The sequence below is a fragment of the Prunus persica genome, chromosome G4 (genome assembly GCF_000346465.2).
Source record: "Prunus persica cultivar Lovell chromosome G4, Prunus_persica_NCBIv2, whole genome shotgun sequence".
NCBI lineage: Eukaryota > Viridiplantae > Streptophyta > Magnoliopsida > Rosales > Rosaceae > Prunus > Prunus persica.
Window position 1 is genome coordinate 10,834,455 of NC_034012.1, and position 21,115 is coordinate 10,855,569.

Genomic DNA, 21,115 nt, shown 5'->3' on the forward strand with positions numbered 1-21,115 from the left:
AGAAAAGTTGGTCATAGGAATTTGTGATTTGTTATCTAGCAAACCGAATAAATTACAATTTTCTTTATAAATGATTTCAATTACACATTTATAAATAAAAAACTTTTCTTAAAGTTTGTTGATGCACAAAAATAGTTGGATAATTTTGGGCTCAATTTAGTGATGATGTTACTTTCAGTTTCGTGTGAGTTTCGGTAGAGTGATCAATTTGCAAGACAAAGAATGCTCAATAAACCCTTTGATACTGGTGTGGTACCAGCTGAAGGCTTTCCAATACTTAAATTAAAATAAGTATGTTATGAATAGTGATCTAGACAGATTAATGACAGTATTGTCGAATGTCACAGTTACCTCCTTTTGAGACTTGTGCCCTTTCTTATAAACTTCAGGAGGCTTGCATCTTGAGTGAAAATTTCAAGGTGGGACTCTGGACATCACCTAAGGAGGCGCCATGTGTACCTGTGAAGAATTCATAACCAAGTGTTTCTTCTGTTACAATTGATAGTTCAAAGTGCCGAAGGCTCACGCACTGCCGATGGTGCTTTGAGAAACACAATTGATTATTGGTTTTTCACGGGTCCTTTCGTGGGTCCGTTTTTCACGTGTCGTCTTCTGATTTGCCGGTCATATATGGTATAAACAAGGTCAATGAAATTCAATATAAAATTAAGGCAAAATTGTAACAATGGTCCCTGGACTAAGACCAAACTTTACTTTTCATCCCTCATATTGCTAAATTATTACGGTGATACTTTAATTATGCCTCCACTTTCAGAAATCGTCATTTCCGTCATCTTAGTCAACTTTTGAGTTATTTCTTTCATGTGTTGGATTGAACAGAGACAGCCATATCAGCATCTCATATGATTTTAATCCAGATTTGTCTTTTTAAATTGGATTTTAAGGTCTGTTGGATTTGGGGTATGTTGGAGGATTTGCCTTTTCAAAATCCATATTTGTTCTCATGTTTTCGTTTTCTTTATTTTATTGTTTGGTTTCCTTTTCAATTCCCCTTTCAAGATCTCATGTGTTAGTAGATGGGTGTGGGGGAGAGAAAGTAGGCATTAGATCCAAAACCCTCCAGATAAACCCCGACTTGATGGAAAAGAATAAGGAAAAGGAAATTGGCATGGAAGAAATCTGGGTGGATTGAGAGAGAGAAGATATTTTTTTTAAAAAAAAAAATTTGTGTGAGAAGATATTTTTGCCCATGCCAAGTAGGACTTGTCCATGCCACGTCATCATTTTTAACGGAAAAAGTGACTGAGATGACGAAGAAGACGATTCCTGAAAGAGAAGGCATAATTAAAGTACTACCATAACAATTTAGCAATATGAGTGACGAAAAGTAAAGTTTATTTTTAATCTAGGGACCATTGCTACAATTTAACCTGAAATTAAAAACTTCATAAAAGTCTAGCACTTAATTTAATTCTCCAAAAGTTATCATTTTTGCTTTGAAAAGTTTATGAAGGCCTGCATAGTTCCGCACAAGAGTACCACTTAAGTAAGCTCCACAAGAACTTATATATCTAAATCCACTATATTTCTTGCCAGTTTGGAATAATTTTGAAAGGACTAAAAGTGTTTTCTTACAACTAATAGCGCTTCTAACAAAGTTTGTTAGAAAATTTTAGAACTGTTTTTGAGTCATAGAAGCGCTTTCTAGCACTCCTACATAAATTTCTCATGAAAATGTCAACATCTATATAATAAAAGCGTTTTTTATAAAAGTTCTTCCTAAAAATATAGTCCAAAACGAGATAGTTTAGAGCGGTGGATGATAATGGTCAAGAAATATACACATTTTTAACGTAGAAGCACCAACATGAAAAGGAAAAAAAAAAAAAAAGACCACACATGTTAGGAGGTACAAGACAAGGATGATGTGAAGGCATCATGCGGAGACAAGGAGCAATTGCAACATCTTTCAAGTATTAAATTGTTGCCATACTTTTCTTAGCAATGGTTTTTTTTGCTTACCAAAAAGATGCAAACAAAAAAAGGAAAAAAAAAAAGAAGCTCCTATTAAATTACTTTTCTGTTGAAAATGTTATTAATTTTATAGAAAACAAAATTCATTAGTGTTAGAGTGTCGAAATTGGATCCTTCATTTTACACAATACTCTCTTACTCATTGAAACTCATTTTCCGTTTTGACAAATTACTTTCGAAACTCATGAAAGTTCGAAAAAATTGTGTTTCATGAACCACATGTAGTCATGAGGCTATTATTTTTTCAATAGGACCCTCATCTAAATTAAAGAAAAAAGTAAACTCCACAAAAATTTTGTGTAAATCTAAATTGATTACTACTCATAGTTTGAAGCCATAGATAACAAACATATTTGGAGGAACACACTACAAGGATTGATGTAAAATCATCAAATGGAGACAAGGAGCAATTCCCAACATATCTTTCAAGTATTAAATTGTTGTCATACTATTTTTAGCAAATTTCTTTTTCTTCTCACTAAAACAATGCAAAGAAAATAAAATAAGTGGAGTTATTGGCGTGTGGTTAATTTGACACTTGATACGGTCATGTGTTTGAGAGTCCGTATACAAATCATTGACACGAGAGGAAATGGTAAAGAAGGGGTTGCGTTTCTATTTGACCTGATTGTCCACTTCTAATCTATTCCCTAATCTTGTTCTTTTTCATGGAAATTAAAGTAAAAAGTTGTCTTAATACAAGGTGTAAGATGTAAGTTACAAAAATAGCTATATTAGTTAAAAGGACAAAATAGTAAAATAAGAGACTCATTGTCCTTTTCTCCCTTCCCTAGCTGACACCATTACTCATTGTCCATTCCTCCACCATTCCACCAAAATTTCATTAGAATTTGTGCTTTGAAACTTTATATCTTCATCATGCATATATATATATATATATATATATATATATATACATTCACCAAAATGGAAATACCACTAAACCACAACATCATTGCTTCTGTGCTTAGTTTAATGAGTTGTAACCTCAATGAGTTTGGTTGGGTTTCCTCTTGAAAAAGATGACAACACATATGTTTAAGCAAGTAATCATTTGTTCTAAAATGTACCCATAACACCATTTAAATCCTTTTATAAGATATGAAAAACTGTCTATAAGAGGGATATAGAAAGCTAAACAAAGAAAGAACAACTCAACAAGTTACGTGAAACTGAAAATGAGATGAGAAAAACTTGATTTGCAACGGAGATAATACTGTTTTGTTATCACTTATGTCACAACGTTATTAGACAGAATTAGCAAAATAGTGATATTCTTATTTTATTGAAGTCTTTCTCCTCAACGGAGCTCAAGTCCAATTTAGAGGAAGAGAAAGAGGAGAAAGAAAGAAACTTAAGAAAGCTACAAGATTATAATAATCTTCCAGCTTCTCTAATTAGTGGGCCTATAGTTGTTGAAGTCCTTGAAACCATTTCCTCAAACTCAGTGAGCTGGGTTGGTATTATGCTGTTTAAATATGGGACCTCAAAAATCCAACTGATCGGAGTCAAAGGGAGAAGAAAGAAGCAGTAAGAGGAAAGCTTTCTATACATTTTTTTCCCTCAAGTTCACTGCTGTTCACTATTCAGAACAGCAACAACTAATACCAATATTTTTTCTTTCTTTTATATTTCTTAACATAAAATCTGGTGCGGGAAAAAACAAATAAACCTCTAATTTACTTGTCCACCAAAAAAAAAAAAGACAAGCATATGAACTTCCAAATTCCTCTGCTGAGCCTCATATACTGAAAAGAAAAGAAATAAAAATTGAAAAAGGAAAAGCCTCCTGCATTTTATTCCACAACATTTGGCTGACACGGTTTTCAGAGCGCCTGGTCCATCTACACATGGTAGAGTTGGGATTGCTTCTTTAAAATAAATAATAAAAAATTCAAAGAGTTACGGATAAAAGTTAGAAAAGTTGGTCATAGGAATTTGTGATTTGTTATCTAGCAAACCGAATAAATTACAATTTTCTTTATAAATGATTTCAATTACACATTTATAAATAAAAAACTTTTGTTAAAGTTTGTTGATGCACAAAAATACTTGGATAATTTTGGGCTCAATTTAGTGATGATGTTACTTTCAGTTTCGTGTGAGTTTCGGTAGAGTGATCAATCTGCAAGACAAAGAATGCTCAATAAACCCTTTGATACTGGTGTGGTACCAGCTGAAGGCTTTCCAATACTTAAATTAGAATAAGTATGTTATGAATAGTGATCTAGACAGATTAATGACAGTATTGTCGAATGTCGCAGTTACCTCCTTTTGGGACTTGTGCCCTTTCTTATAAACTTCAGGAGGCTTGCATCTTGAGTGGAAATTTCAAGGTGGGACTCTGGACATCACCTAAGGAGGCGCCATGTGTACCTGTGAAGAATTCATAACCAAGTGTTTCTTCTGTTACAATTGATAGTTCAAAGTGCCGAAGGCTCACGCACTGCCGATGGTGCTTTGAGAAACACAATTGATTATTGGTTTTTCACGGGTCCTTTCGTGGGTCCGTTTTCCACGTGTCGTCTTCTGATTTGCCGGTCATATATGGTATAAACAAGGTCAATGAAATTCAATATAAAATTAAGGCAAAATTGTAACAATGGTCCCTGGACTAAGACCAAACTTTACTTTTCATCCCTCATATTGCTAAATTATTACGGTGATACTTTAATTATGCCTCCACTTTCAGAAATCGTCATTTCCGTCATCTTAGTCAACTTTTGAGTTATTTCTTTCATGTTGGATTGAACAGAGACAGCCATATCAGCATCTCATGTGATTTTAATCCAGATTTGTCTTTTTAAATTGGATTTTAAGGTCTGTTGGATTTGGGGTATGTTGGAGGATTTGCCTTTTCAAAATCCATATTTGTTCTCATGTTTTCGTTTTCTTTATTTTATTGTTTGGTTTCCTTTTCAATTCCCCTTTCAAGATCTCATGTGTTAGTAGATGGGTGTGGGGGAGAGAAAGTAGGGCATTAGATCCAAAACCCTCCAGATAAACCCCGACTTGATGGAAAAGAATAAGGAAAAGGAAATTGGCATGGAAGAAATCTGGGTGGATTGAGAGAGAGAAGATATTTTTTTAAAAAAAAAAAATTTGTGTGAGAAGACATTTTTGCCCATGCCAAGTAGGACTTGTCCATGCCACGTCATCATTTTTAACGGAAAAAGTGACTAAGATGACGAAGAAGACGATTCCTAAAAGAGAAGGCATAATTAAAGTACTACCATAACAATTTAGCAATATGAGTGACGAAAAGTAAAGTTTATTTTTAATCTAGGGACCATTGCTACAATTTAACCTGAAATTAAAAACTTCATAAAAGTCTAGCACTTAATTTAATTCTCCAAAAGTTATCATTTTTGCTTTGAAAAGTTTATGAAGGCCTGCATAGTTCCGCACAAGAGTACCACTTAAGTAAGCTCCACAAGAACTTATATATCTAAATCCACTATATTTCTTGCCTGTTTGGAATAATTTTGAAAGGACTAAAAGTGTTTTCTTACAACTAATAGCGCTTCTAACAAAGTTTGTTAGAAAATTTTAGAACTGTTTTTGAGTCATAGAAGCGCTTTCTAGCACTCCTACATAAATTTCTCATGAAAATGTCAACATCTATATAATAAAAGCGTTTTTTTATAAAAGTTCTTCCTAAAAATATAGTCCAAAACGAGATAGTTTAGAGCGGTGGATGATAATGGTCAAGAAATATACACATTTTTAACGTAGAAGCACCAACATGAAAAGGGAAAAAAAAAAAAAAGACCACACATGTTAGGAGGTACAAGACAAGGATGATGTGAAGGCATCATGCGGAGACAAGGAGCAATTGCAACATCTTTCAAGTATTAAATTGTTGCCATACTTTTCTTAGCAATGGTTTTTTTGCTTACCAAAAAGATGCAAACAAAAAAAGGAAAAAAAAATAAGCTACTATTAAATTACTTTTCTGTTGAAAATGTTATTAATTTTATAGAAAACAAAATTCATTAGTGTTAGAGTGTCGAAATTGGATCCTTCATTTTACACAATACTCTCTTACTCATTGAAACTCATTTTCCGTTTTGACAAATTACTTTCGAAACTCATGAAAGTTCGAAAAAATTGTGTTTCATGAACCACATGTAGTCATGAGGCTATTATTTTTTCAATAGGACCCTCATCTAAATTAAAGAAAAAAGTAAACTCCACAAAAATTTTGTGTAAATCTAAATTGATTACTACTCATAGTTTGAAGCCATAGATAACAAACATATTTGGAGGAACACACTACAAGGATTGATGTAAAATCATCAAATGGAGACAAGGAGCAATTCCCAACATATCTTTCAAGTATTAAATTGTTGTCATACTATTTTTAGCAAATTTCTTTTTCTTCTCACTAACAATGCAAAGAAAATAAAAAAGAAAGAGAAAAAAATAGACTCCATAAATAAAATTATTTCAATCGAAATTGTTAATAGTGGTGGTGAGGTGGTGGAATTTGATTGGTCACTTCACCAAAAAGCAGGAAGAGTCAAAGGAGAGAAGTTGACCCCCCTCAGTTGTCGTCTGATCCAATAATACCAAATGCCTTCGCTAGCCATACCCCCATCCATTCGCTCGCTGCCTGCTCTAACTCCATCTCCATCTCCATCTCCTCCATCAACTACTCCGTCTCCACCCTAAAAATCTCCCCATCACAATAAAGCTTCTCTCACCTCTCTCTCTCTCTCTCTCTCTCTTCAGCTCCGATCCTCTGCGGCCATGGCTACAGTCCTCGACTCTCTCGTCGTTCCTCGCTCCTCCGCCCTGCCTTCCTCGGCTGCGCTCTCTCCAATCGCCGCCGCCTCCTCGGTTTCGTCATTGTCCGGCCGCTCTGGATTGCGTCACTACAGAGGCCTCAAGGTGGGGTCCGCTCTCCGAACTCGCTCTATCGGATCGCTGAGTTACGGTCCGGCTGCCGGAGGAGCTCGTCATCGCCGAGGTGGGCTCGTCGTCTGCGAGGCTCAGGACACCGCTGTCGAAGGTCAGTTTTGTAATTTCGCCATTCCTGTCATGATTTTAGCTTGTTTACTTTAAGATGATGTATTTTTGTTGTCTGGAAATTAAGTATAAAAGAGGATTTCTTTTTTCTGTCTCATTTCTATTAGTTACGACACTTTTGTCTATTTATTATTGGTTTGATTTTTGGGTTGTTATCAGATGATTGATTGAAATGGTTTATTTTGTAAAGTTGAAATTTTTGAGCTTGCAGCCTTTGAAAGTTTCTGTTTTTTTAAGCATGGTAGCTGAGATTGAGTTAAGACGTTTCATATTATAGCTATCATAAGTAGTTGATGCGATGGCAGGAATTTCTTGTAAAGAGTTTGAAAATGAAAGGAAACAATTGGACATGGAATAGCTGATCTGAAGAGATGTTAGTGCCCCGCTGAGATTGAAGAAATATATTATTTTGGTTTTAGAACTTTATGAGAAAACTTGGGATTCACTCAAAAATAGTTTGAGATTGTGAATCTGGAAAGATAGTAGGAACTGACAACTGAGGATGAGCTCATGTAAGAAGCATCGTCAAATGGTTCTGAAGATGAACTTTAGAGTATTAGGCAATCTTTATCTTAGTAATTTGTGGTTTCTCGTAATTTTTTGGTTGAACCTGTGGATAGTGGAAATACTGCCTGGTGGCCTAAAGACAGACCATTTTTGTGACTGTCAAGGGACTTAATTCATGGTGACTGACTAAATTATTCCAAAGTCAATGTTATGAGTTCAGGCAAAATGTTTACAGAATTATGGCGACTGATCATTAAAGACAGAATATAATAATAAACCTAGGGATGCTGGGAGTAATTAGTGATGGGACCAAAATTATGTGTAGATACATGCTTACTTTTCATTATTATACTTATGAAAGTACATACGTTTACTCATCTAAGGTCAATATATCGGACCTGTTTATAGGCAATGGATCAAGCATAATAATGGTTTAAATTTTTTATAAGAGAAGTTTTGTTTTGACCTAGCAGGTGTGCTTATTGAACTGGTTGTTTCTTTCTATGCAATCTATCTCCGGAGCATTAGGAAGCTTTTAGTTTTCACATATGTTTGTTTATCGCTCTTAGCAGTGCTGTAATTTTTATTCTTGATTGTAAGTAGTTTAAAAATTTGCAGTGCCTCCTGTTACTGATGCAACGTGGCAGTCACTTGTCCTTGAATCCGACTCCCCTGTTTTGGTTGAGTTCTGGGCCCCATGGTGTGGGCCTTGCCGTATGATCCACCCTATAATTGATGAACTGGCAAAGCAATATGCTGGGAAGCTTAAATGCTACAAAGTAAACACTGATGAAGGCGCTGCAATTGCAACCCAATATGGGATTCGAAGCATCCCGACTGTCATCATATTCAAGGGTGGCGAGAAAAAAGATGCAGTTATTGGCGCTGTTCCCAAATCCACATTAACCACCAGCATAGAAAAGTTCTTATAGAGGTGGTAAGTAATGAATGTATTTGCTGGACCTAAGCTGCGCCTTTGTATGTGTTTTTTCTCTTTCTAGATTCTGATGTCTCAGAGTTTAGATACCAAAATAAACTCATGTCTGCTTCTGTATAGTTTACTTGGATAAAGCTGTAATTTTTTTTTTCTTTCAGAGAATGCTAGTTACTTAGTTATTTATTACCTGAATCTCTCTTTTAGAATGTTAGTTGTGTACGTGGGAATTTTGGACATGCTTGCCTTTGTTACAGTTGTGCTTCTTTGTCTTGGATTGAAGATCATAGTAAGTGATGCAGTTAAACAATATGAATGTAGAATTACTTGGAAATATATATTAGTGGGTTAAGCACCAAAGTGAAATTCGTTATGAGATAATGCCAAGGGGCTGGTTCAATGAATAGAGCCGTCATACTACAAACAAATAGTCCTGAAAATCATGCCAACCCTTTTGGGGTCACCTTTAGGGGATTTTCCTTTATAGTTTCTTAGTACGTGGGGTCTCCTGAGGATTAGGATTGATGTTTGGTAACATTCTTTCTGATGCCAAACTCCCTGTCATTGGAAGATACCTAAGTGATAGTGGACTGTAGGAATCACCTCTATATAATATTGAATTTGGTGGTGGGCAAGTCAAGTTTAAGTTTACAATTGATGCAGGACAGCCTTTTGAATTAAATCCTAGGGTTGTCTTGCTAATGAGGTGGTGGGTATGAGTGTGTGGGATGTTTAAGGTGAGAGGGAGTTACTAAATTAAAACTGTAGGGGATATTTAGATGTCCATATTTTCATTTTGTAATGGTCAGACTCCTGTCTGCAGGGTGTGGAGCAGGCAAATTCACCTCACTTCTCGTGTACTTCAAATTTCATTATCAAAATCTAACTGTTTCTAACTGCTGTATATGCTCACAGAAACCTTTAAATCCATTGAATCATAAAATGTTTTGACCCTTTTTGGAGACGTTCGACCTTCCTAACTATGCAGATTGCAGTCCTTGACTCCACCTAGGGTCAGTCTTGAGGTTTTATAGGTCTTACATATTGACACAAATTCTTTGTTAGTTCTCATTTTCTTTTAATCAAAATTTGAGGCTACAATGTTAAGGGGAAAAAAGGCAATTTGAAAATCTTATTTCACTTCACAGGCACCAAGAAAACCACTTAATAATCATTTCCTCGATATGACCGAAGCTCATACCTTAATTCGTCTTATGAAACATTCTGGTGCATATCTTTATGCAGAGCCATGATTATGAAGAACCTACAAGTGGGAAAGATTTTGTGTTCACACTGATTTTATCTTCTTAGCACTGATCTTTGGAAGAGGAGTTAACTTGTTAAAAGCCCCATTTGATGGTGTAGGCTGCCCTTTTGTTCCTTACATAACACAGATTGTCCCACTTGGAAGATTTTATGTCTACAGAGAGGTGAATGGCTGGCTTTTGTGAGGCTCTGGCCTGTATTTATAGGTCATTTTTGCAATATATAGCATCAATGATGAAGCTAATTGCCTGATTTGGTCATAATCTTCGCAGACTCGCATCTTTAGGTATGTTTAGCTCTATCTGTTTTTACTGTTTTTTAAAATACAATGGAGAGGGGGTTTCTCACACACAAACTACTAATGTGCCATTGGGGTTTGAACCTGAGACTATTGGTCTGCAAGTCAAGGTAATCAAGGTACCCGTTGGCTCACGTGTTTGATAACTTGGAGCTTTTTGGCTGTATCAATTGAGATACAATGTGTTTTTCAAAAGATAACTACACAGAGAACTGAATAGTGTGACTTCATGCCTCTTTTATCCTGAAGAAAGAACCCAAGATCCTTGTTTGAAACAAAAAGACTGACATATATGACTTTAAGCACCAAATAAAATAAAATATTATGCAAACGACTCACATTGCTGCAGATCCAGTGTGAACTGATAGGCTTTAGCAGCAGCTGCTATAGATTCATTCATTGAAATCACATCTACACTCAAAAATCTTTTTGGGTTCCTTCAACCCCTCATCCTATAAAACTGGCTCTGAGTATGGATAAAACTCAAAAAGTCGTCCGTATTGATCAAAACAAAACTCTCTCTCAATTCCAATTTCGAATGTGAACATATGAATGAAACAGCTAACTGTGGCTATACACATTTATTCATACGTGTTAACCTTATCCTTGTCTTAAATTTGGTCTCCAAACCCTGTTTATGTAGCTTCGGGAACAGCTTCATTGAGCACATGCCAAGTTGCCAACCCCTCCCCTCTTGTTGACCACCCGCAAATTCTGCACTAAATTCACAACATGTATTGGATTCATGTCGCACAATACATCTTTGGATGCTATGCTACTTTGTAAGCAGTTACGTCATTTACTAATTTGGAATGAGGTAACTCGTGAATTGGAAAATCGAGAATATGCATAGGATTATGGGAATAATTATGAGATCAACTACCCTCAATCTATCAAATTTCTGATTTTTTTTCATGAATTGTGGATTACATATTGTAAATTGAGGGCCACAATCTTTTTTGATTTCGTATGTGTTAGTAAACAGATAGGAAGTCAAAATTCGAAATATTTATAAATACATATTTCATATAAAGTAAACTAGTCATTATTCTCTCACGAATCATGTATATAGTAGGGATTTCGTACTCCATACGAATTCCATAAGTTGAAAAGTAAACTCTTCTGTCAAATCCCAAAACCAAATCTTTCAGGGACTACGGTTGCGAGAACGGAATGGAACTGTTTATGAGTTTTTGAATTAAATACCTTCCTATAATCTTTGGTCCAAAATCTTCCTATAACTTTGATATAAAATTTTCCTATAATCTGAGCCTAAATGGATGATGTTATTTTGTTTAACAAAGAAATGACGTGTTAGATTTATATATCAAATCAAAATTAGCTTCTGATTAACTTTGACTTCTACAAGCACAATTACAAGCACAATCCTATTAGGAAACATCCAACCATAAGGCCTTCAAGCATCCTGATCCTCATATGATGCTCTAATCCAATGCCAAGTGTCACATCCATGGAAGCAACACGTGGTTGACGATGGCTTTTTCTCGTTGGTGTCCACATGACTACATATAGGGATGTGAGTCCAGTCAGCATAACTTATGACCCAAAAAGGTCCAGTCAGCATAACTTAGAAAGTTCCAACTTCCAATGGTTTACGTTTTCTTCAAGTGCATCTCGAAAGTCAGAGGACCGCAAAGAACAAAAGACTGTCACATTCTTCTGGATTATCACACTTCATAGATTCATTTTTAATCTCCTTAAATTGCTCTTATTCTTAAAAAAAAAATTTTAATTATTGCTTTATAAACAGCACACATCAGTCCTATATACTAATCAATCGAGCTTGAAAATTCTTATAAAATTCTTATATCAATATATCGTAACGAAAAATTTGATTAGTTGACACTGATATGAAGGTTAAAATAAATCAAAATAAACAAAGTTGATAATATCACATGTATATATATTTATATAAGTACTTGGGTTCATGTCATATAATTGCTTGTTGACATTTACTTGCAATTTGCATAAAATATACAATTAATTTGGAGATTATTTGACATTTTAAATGAATATTTTCAATAATTATGTGCATGAAAGCGCCATGTATATGAGATTGAATATGAATGAACTTTGAAATAACAGGTTAAATTAGCATCTTCACTGAAACATTGGATCAAAAGTTGAGCATATGATCATGAACGTATGTGATTTCTACGAAATTTCTGGCACAACTGGAGGGCAAAGTCAGCCAATATCTTTTACACGATTAATTTTAGGGTTGAAATTTGCATAATAATATATAGCATTTTAATTTACAAGTCATACGTTGTTTAATCTTTAATTTTGTCAACTCTATATTGAATTGAATCAGTGTCCAACTAAATTTGCATGTGGGATCATGCGTGATGCCCTTTCTTCTTAATTTTTCTTTGACTACTTTTTCCGTCAGCGTCTAGAAACTAGAATGTATTTGCGGACGTGCTAATATATCAGTATGAAATAACAATGTAGCTTGAATAAAATACTGGAAACGCGAGTAAAATGTACAAGAATCAAAATTATAACGAGTGATGTTACTGTTACACACACCAAATCCTTTCCCAACTTCAGCACGAGAAGACGAAAACAAAAATCTCGTTCGAACTCTTTTCTCAACTCTCACATATACAATGAGTTATAACTTCGTGATTCATAATCTCATTAAGTTTTCAATTCATAATATCTTGAGGATGAGCTACAAGAGTAAAAAAAACACGTATTTTTTCTAAGTTTTAGACCAATTTGTGCAAGAATTTAATGTGAGTAATTTTTTCTTTTTCTTGAAATTTTGGTGACGTGAGAAAAGTAATTGGATAAAATTAGCAAAATGAAGTTGGCATATTAGAATATGAGAATCTTTCTTTTTTAGCCTAAGCTAGGACCTAATAATTGGCTTGATGATAAGGCCGACTTAATTGTTTGCTTTGGATAAGGTAGGACCGTATAGCATTCCACCGTTTCCATCGATATCATCTTTTTTTGTCACAATTCAAACTTCACAAGCTATCTTTAATTTTCTAGTTGTGGTTTGTGTGTATGGTTCCATATAAAATAAAGTAAATGAATGCAGACATTCCAATCCCATACGTCTTGCCCATGAGATTTGTCTCCAATATGAGAGCAAGATATCTGTTTGGTGAAAGAGAAGTTTACCCAAAAAAATTACAAACAAACCTCACACGCCTTGCTGAAATGGTTTGTCAGCAGAGATGTTCCCACAGGTGCCCCTTCTTCCAATGGTACTATAATTCCTATTCCTATCCCTGCATTCCCATTTTTAGTCTATATACATTCCAGGAAATTCATACGCTCCATGGGGGGACCAAAAAGTGGAGTCTTGGTCAGAGCAAGCCGCCCTATTCTATTACCATACATAATTTGAGAGGCTCATCCAAAACTAGAGCTAGAAACGCCTTATTTCGTTTCGTTTTTCTTCTTTATTTCTTTCTTCTTGCATACAATACAAGGGCGACTTATCATATTTAGAATTTTTCTACGGTGTGCTCTGTTCACTATTCTTTCGTACTCTCTTTTCTTTATCAAACGAAAGCTAAGATCACAAACATTTGAAATATGTACACCAAATTAACCTTTAGAATTTTGCCATGGAATTTTTTTTTTCCCTTCCTTTTTTGTTTGTGAATGACAAAAGCTGAAGTGGGTTGCATGTTACTAGAGACTACAATGAAAGGGATTGCTCAATACAAAAATATTATGTCTAGCTAGTACGGATTTTCGAAAAATAAAGCTATAAAAAGAGGTATGGATTTTGGACTTGACTTTTGAAGTGGCATGGGACCTGTTTAGTTTTGTATTATCATCACTTTATAATTTTACATCATAAACACTCAAGTTGTATCTCTCTTTAAACTGCATCGAGAACTTTTGAGATAAAATCTCATATTTTGATAGGTTCATGGGAGCATACAAACCTAGGTGGTTAAGTTGGGAATTATATCAGTGCAATATGCTGAGATTAGAGATGACCAAAGAGGATATGCGCCCCCCATTATCTTCCCACCCTAGAGTTAATAGTTCGGCTTAGGACATTCCTAAATTACATCGATATATTTTGAGATAAAACATCATACCTTGGTGGCCAAGATTGTCATCACGTATGAAGCATATATGTATTAAAATTTTGGGGTCCAATTTTGAGTTTGCACTATGAATGCGGTCCACCTCTCTTTTGATGTAGAATTGGGTCCATTGACTCAACAAGCCAGCCAAGTATGCAAAGCCTTGGCCACTGTTTTTAAAACATTTACACATATTGCCATTGTACAGTCAATCCTCTAAATTTTATTCAGAGTGCTACTATTTCCACCCCCTTGTTCTATTTCTCCACCCATCATATAAATTTGAAAAAACACAATCCTATCTTTCCACCCACCATTATTCCTAATACCCTTTAATTCATTTTGAAGAAAACACTAACACACACAACATATCAATGAACTTTCGCCAATGCACCCACAAAGTCAAGCCATTCGCATAAGTTTCAAAACAAATGCCTAGAACTTCAAAACAAAAGCTCAAATAAAACTTTCCAACTCCTTGAATCTCAAATACAATTTCACCAAACGAAATATATGCACTTCTGCTAAATACCCACAAAGTCAAACCGTTCCAAAGCTTCAAGGGATACCCAAAAACTCCAAAACCAATCTTAAAACAACCCTAGTTTTGTTCCAATTAGCTTTAGAAACCAGCACCCGTGCCAAGCTCAGATTCTTGTAATACCAAAACCACAAATCTTAATTCTCTCTGTAGCCTTAACCCCAAAACAAACAAAAAAACAACAACAACAATTCAAGCAAACAAGCCAAATTTTTTTACTGAAATTGAACCACAAGCATCCCACGAAAAAACACCTCCCAATTTTAGAAACTCCAAAACCAACCTACAAATTTTAGTTTTTTTTTCTTTTGGGTAAAGAAGAAAACCGACCTAGAAAATTCTTCGAATGGTTCACAAGACAAAGAGTAAACGTAAAGAAACATAGAAAAGTAAAATAAGAGGAATTACGCTTTGACTTGAGGAAGTGATATGGTATAGAAGAGTCAACCTGGATCTTTTTTCTTCTTGAACTTCTATCCGCAGAGAAACAAGACAAGCAAAAGGTGTAAATTTGTCCTTAGAAGTCATTTCACAAATGGGTAAATTTGTCTTTAAAAGTTTGAAGATTAAGTGGGTGGAAAAATAGGACAGGTGGGTAGAAATAGCAGCACTCTTTTATTAATTACTGCAGTTAATAAATTAATATCACATTTCTACAATTTATCAAACGCTTTCAACTAGTGAATACCTTATGGTAAGATATATACGTATTTGGTAATTTCATATCATATATCTCATCCATAGGTAATTAACATTCATATTTATACCTCCTCCATAGATAAATAGCATTCATATGTATACCTCCTCCATAGGTAATTTACCTATCTATACCTACAGTCCCGATCTCTTGGACCACAAGAGTCCAAGAGATTATGGCCACCCACCATTGGATATTAATCCAATGGTTCAAAAAAGTTTCTTAAAATGAGTGCAGGAGTGAGTGAACCGTTGAATTTACATCCAACGGTGAGTGATCACAAATCTCTTGGACCCCTGTAGTCCAAGAGATCAGGACTGTCTATACCTAATTAACATTCATGTATATTCCTAGTCCATAGATAATTATACCTCCTCCATATGATTGTAAGAAGAGAAAGAAGGAAGAAAAAAAGAAGAAGATGAAGAAGCTGAAGAAGAAAGATTATAGAAAATTTATCTATTTATTTATTTTTTTGTATCATCGCATGTTTATGGGATTTTCAAAATTAAAATGGGTAGACAAGAAAATATTTTATAAATTTGAATTAACTAAAATGTCAAATATAGTAATTATTGACCTAAAATTAATTTCTTACTCGTATATGAATTGCAATCAGAATCAATAGTTGTATTAATTAGCTAATTATTATAATATAAATCAGTCTTTTCCGATTTAAACCATAAGGGCATAATTGGAAGATGAAAATAAATTTAAAAAGAAAAAAAAATATGATTACATATAAAATTAGAAAAGGAATGTATTCTTATGTGGCATTGAAGTCAGAAGACTTAAATTACTAACAATACATGTGTGGGTTGCACCCAAATTCTATTATAAGAATTGAATTTATATCGAATTATTTATAAAATTTTCTCATAACCTAATACTAGTGATGCAGGAGCATAGGGGTGGATCAAGATAGATATTTACCATTTAATTAGTTATTTCATGATATATTGTTATTTTCTTATTTAGGTAGTTTTATAATATCTTTTATCATTTATGTGTGATTTTATAATTAATTAGTTTACTTTTGAACCAAGTAGCCTTGGTGCTCAAGTCTTGTAAAGCCTATAAATAAGGCTAATGTAATAGTTGTAGGAGGTATGTTGATGATTGATAAAATAGTTTCTTTGTGGCATGGATTTGCTACGATATATGTGAGTTTGCACTAGCCCTAGATTTCGGTGCTCGTGTATGTGGTTGGTGACCTGTGTCCGGATCCCGAACCCCATCAATTATGGGTTGTAACCTATGTCCGGATCCCGATCCCCATCAATTGGTATCAGAGCCAGGTTCAAGATCTGCTTTATTCTGATGCAGGAGCATAGGGGTGGATCAAGATAGATATTTACCATTTAATTAGTTATTTCATAATATATTGTTATTTTCTTATTTAGGTAGTTTTATGATATCTTTTATTATTTATGTGTGATTTTATAATTAATTAGTTTACTTTTGGACCAAGTAGCCTTGGTGTTCAAGTCTTGTAAAACCTATAAATAAGGCTAATGTAATAGTTGTAGAATGTATGTTGATGATTAATAAAATAGTTTCTTTGTGGCATGAATTTGCTACGATATATGTGAGTTTGCACTAGCCCTAGATTTCGGTGCTCGTGTATGTGGTTGGTGACCTGTGTCCGGATCCCGCACCCCATCAATTGTGGTTTGTGACCTATGTCCGGATCCCGATCCCCATCAATTGGTATCAGAGCCTGGTTCAAGATATGCTTTATTCTGATGCAGGAGCATAGGGGTGGATCAAGATAGATATTTACCATTTAATTAGTTATTTCATGATATATTGTTATTTTCTTATTTAGGTAGTTTTAGAATATCTTTTATTATTTATGTGTGATTTTATAAATTAATTAGTTTACTTTTGGACCAAGTAGCCTTGGTGCCCAAGTCTTGTAAAGCCTATAAATAAGGCTAATGTAATAGTTGTAGAGATATATGTTGATGATTAATAAAATAGAGTCTGATGCAGGAGCATAGGAGTGGATCAAGATAGATATTAGCATTGAATTAGTTATTTCATGATATATTGTTATTTTCTTATTTAAGTAGTTTTAGAATATCTTTTATTATTTATGTGTGATTTTATAAATTAATTAGTTTACTTTTAGACCAAGTAGCCTTGGTGCCCAAGTCTTGTAAAGCCTATAAATAAGGCTAATGTAATAGTTGTAGAGATATATGTTGATGATTAATAAAATCGTTTATTTGTGGCATGGATTTGCTACGATATATGTGAGTTTGCATTAGCCCTAGATTTCGGTGCTCGTGTATGTGGTTTGTGACCTGTGTCCGGATCCCGATCCCCATCAATTGGTATCAGAGCTATGGCTCAAGATCTGCTTTATCGGGGAGGTTTTTGGATGGAGGGTTGTGTTAACAACTACAACGACAACGACATGGAGGAAATTAGGAGGATGCTACGGCAACTTACGGAATGCATTGCTCGCATTGAAGCTCGAACCCAGATAGGTAAGAGTTCTGACGGGGAGGGATGTATGAACCCTTATCTGAACCGAGTAGCTCGCATCGACACTCTAAGCCGTGGGAGTCTCGACGGGGAGTACAAGGGAGATAGCCCTTTTCATTATTGCGCTCCGCTGTGTGAGTCAAGTGAAGAGGGGCACGGTTATTCTCATTATGTCTTTGAAGGTATAAATGAATTTGGTAATTTGGTGCATCTTGTTATTCATCAAAGTTATTAAATTTGGATTTACCTCCAATATTTGATCCTTGCAACTGTGAAAATTGCAATGAAAATTGTCTGGGTGTTCAAAGCAATTTTGATAAGCAATTTATTGACCAGAATAGTGAAGAGATGAGAATTGAGAAAACTTTCGAAGATATTAATGATTTTCTGAGCATTAATATTTTCACTTGGAAGGTTGCCAAAAATCTAGTTGATTTTGTCAATCGGTTGAAGATTCTAGAGAGAAACATTTGCATTGCTAGAGGGAGTAAGAAGTCAAGAATAACGAAATATTCCAAATATCTTTTTATTTGGACAGGAAGGTTTCAATTGGATGCTAAAAGATCCAAAATTAATATGCAGCAATTGAAGATTCTACTCGGATTTTCCTTAATCAAAGGCTTGAATTCGAGGACGAATTCTTTCCAACTATGGGAGTCTGATGCAGGAGCATAGGGGTGGATCAAGATAGATATTTACCATTTAATTAGTTATTTCATGATATATTGTTATTTTCTTATTTAGGTAGTTTTATGATATCTTTTATTATTTATGTATGATTTTATAATTAATTAGTTTACTTTTGGACCAAGTAGCCTTGGTGCTCAAGTCTTGTAAAGCCTATAAATAAGGCTAATGTAATAGTTGTAGGAGATATGTTGATGATTAATAAAATAGTTTTTTTGTGGCATGGATTTGCTACGATATATGTGAGTTTGCACTAGCGCTAGATTTCGGTGCTCGTGTATGTGGTTGGCAACCTTCCAAGTGAAAATATTAATGCCCGTAAAATTAATAATATCTTCGAAAGTTTTCTCAATTCTCATCTCTTCACTGTTCTGGTCAATAAATTGCTTATCAAAATTGCTTTGAACACCCAAACAATTTTCATTGCAATTTTCACAATTGCAAGGATCAAATAATGGAGGTAAATCCAAATTTAATAACTTTGATGAATAACAAGATGCACCAAAATTACCAAATTCATTTATACCTTCAAAGACACAATGAGAATAACCGTGCCCCTCTTCACTTGACTCACACAGCGGAGCACAATAATGAAAAGGGTTATCTCCCTCGTACTCCCCGTCGAGACTCCCACAGCTTAGAGTGTCGATGCGAGGTACTCGGTTCAGATAAGGGTTCACACATCCCTCCCCGTCAGAACTCTTACCTATATGGGTTCGAGCTTCAATGCGAGCAATGCGTTCCGTAAGTTGCTGTAGCATCTTCCTAATTTCCTCCATGTCGTTGTAGTTGTTAACATGACCCTCCATCCAAAAACCTCCCCGATAAAGCAGATCTTGAGCCATAGCTCTGATACCAATTGATGGGGATCGGGATCCGGACACAGGTCACCAACCACATACACGAGCACCGAAATCTAGGGCTAGTGCAAACTCACATATATCATAGCAAATCCATGCCACAAAGAAACTATTTTATTAATCATCAACATATCTCCTACAACTATTACATTAGCTTTATTTATAGGCTTTACAAGACTTGAGCACCAAGGCTACTTGGTCCAAAAGTAAACTAATTAATTATAAAATCACACATAAATAATAAAAGATATCATAAAACTACATAAATAAGAAAATAACAATATATCATGAAATAACTAATTAAATGGTAAATATCTATCTTGATCCACCCCTATGCTCCTGCATCAACTAGCCTCTCCGCACGTGCTTCCGCGCCTGCAAGAGGCATTTTTTTTTTTTTATAAATTTAAATTTATTTTAGAATTAAAAAAATAATGGGTAGTTGTGTTCCATAAAAATTGAATCCATTATTTGATTTTTCTTTTTTAAAATTTTTTTTAATATGAAAAGTGTGAATTTACTATACTATCCTCATTTAATTAATAATTTCAATTCTTAATGTTTGCATTAACCAAGGGCATTTTATGGTATTTTGAATGTTTCACCATTTTCTGCCTTTTGTTTTATATACATAGATTTTATATTTTGTTAGAGACTTTTTAAAATTATAATATAACAAATTTCTAAAGACTTAAAGTACAACTCATTAGGGGAACCGAGTACCAACTCTGATCAACTTGAACATCGAAAATTAAAAAAAACATTTGCACATGGTGGAATTAAAGAGAAAGTGAGATTTGATTTGGTCTTGATTTGAACAAAAATGGTTATAAATTTGATCTCAAACTAACTTGCGGATCAAAGATTATCTTCGTCTTGTATATATCAAGGGCTCATGTTGGACTTTGCAATATCATAGTGGACCATAGCAAGATTTTAGAAGAGATTTTAGCTATAAACCGATAAATCGCAATTTGAAAAGGCCGTTAAAAATGCTCTTATAATATAACTCGTATACCGCATGGAGTCTCACATTTATAAATAACCTGACGGTAATGTAATGAGTAACCATTAACAGTAACAAAAGAAAATATATGAGAACCGACAATACATTTCTAGGGAACACATCTGAACATGTTGAATTTTAATTCCAAGAAGCTTCTAGAATTACGGCCCACTGGTTTAGTCACTGGTTTAGTGCAAACCACGTGTCAAAGCAAGCGCCACGTGTTTAGGAATAGGAGTAATGGTACTAGTAGGAGACGAGTAGATGAACATGCGGAGCAACCTTCACACACTGGCCCCGAATAATTAGGCATCTTATCATCATTTCTTGCTTATCAAGCTAACTAGGCTGATTTGCTGGTCCCACGTGCTACCAAATTAGACTAATTAATTTTTGGGAGATTCACTATTATACCCAATACATGGGCCCAAATTATAAAAATACCCTATATGAAATGAACTTTAGAAACACACCCAAAACCCATTTACAACATAACAAAGAGGCTTTAACTTCTTATAAATTGCAAAACTGCCATCAATTTATTAAAACAAGCCCAAACCCAAAATTTCATAAAAATACCCAAAACACTCAATAGGGCATCAAAGTAATTTAATAATTAATATTAAATTCAATAAGGTCAGCTATCATTTTTTGGTTTTGTTTATAGAAATTTAATAGTGTAGGGTTTATTTATAATATTAGTGCTAAAAATGGGTAT

At 34.5% G+C, this 21,115-nt stretch overlaps 1 protein-coding gene across 1 annotated transcript; it reads left to right on the forward strand.

The window, feature by feature from the left end:
* On the forward strand, nt 6,408-8,706 carry LOC18781213 (thioredoxin 1). Its single transcript, XM_007212047.2, has 2 exons — nt 6,408-7,009; nt 8,152-8,706. Exons 1-2 carry the CDS (start codon nt 6,748-6,750, stop codon nt 8,463-8,465), a joined length of 576 nt encoding a protein of 191 aa, XP_007212109.1. The 5' UTR covers nt 6,408-6,747; the 3' UTR covers nt 8,466-8,706.

What these genes read in the sequence shown, in the direction of transcription:
- LOC18781213 (XM_007212047.2), top strand. Translation starts at nt 6,748, where the DNA reads ATGGCTACAGTCCTCGACTCTCTCGTCGTTCCTCGCTCCTCCGCCCTG. An exon ending in TCAGGACACCGCTGTCGAAG is followed by an intron (nt 7,010 to 8,151) that starts GTCAGTTTTGTA and finishes AAAAATTTGCAG; the next exon opens with TGCCTCCTGTTACTGATGCA.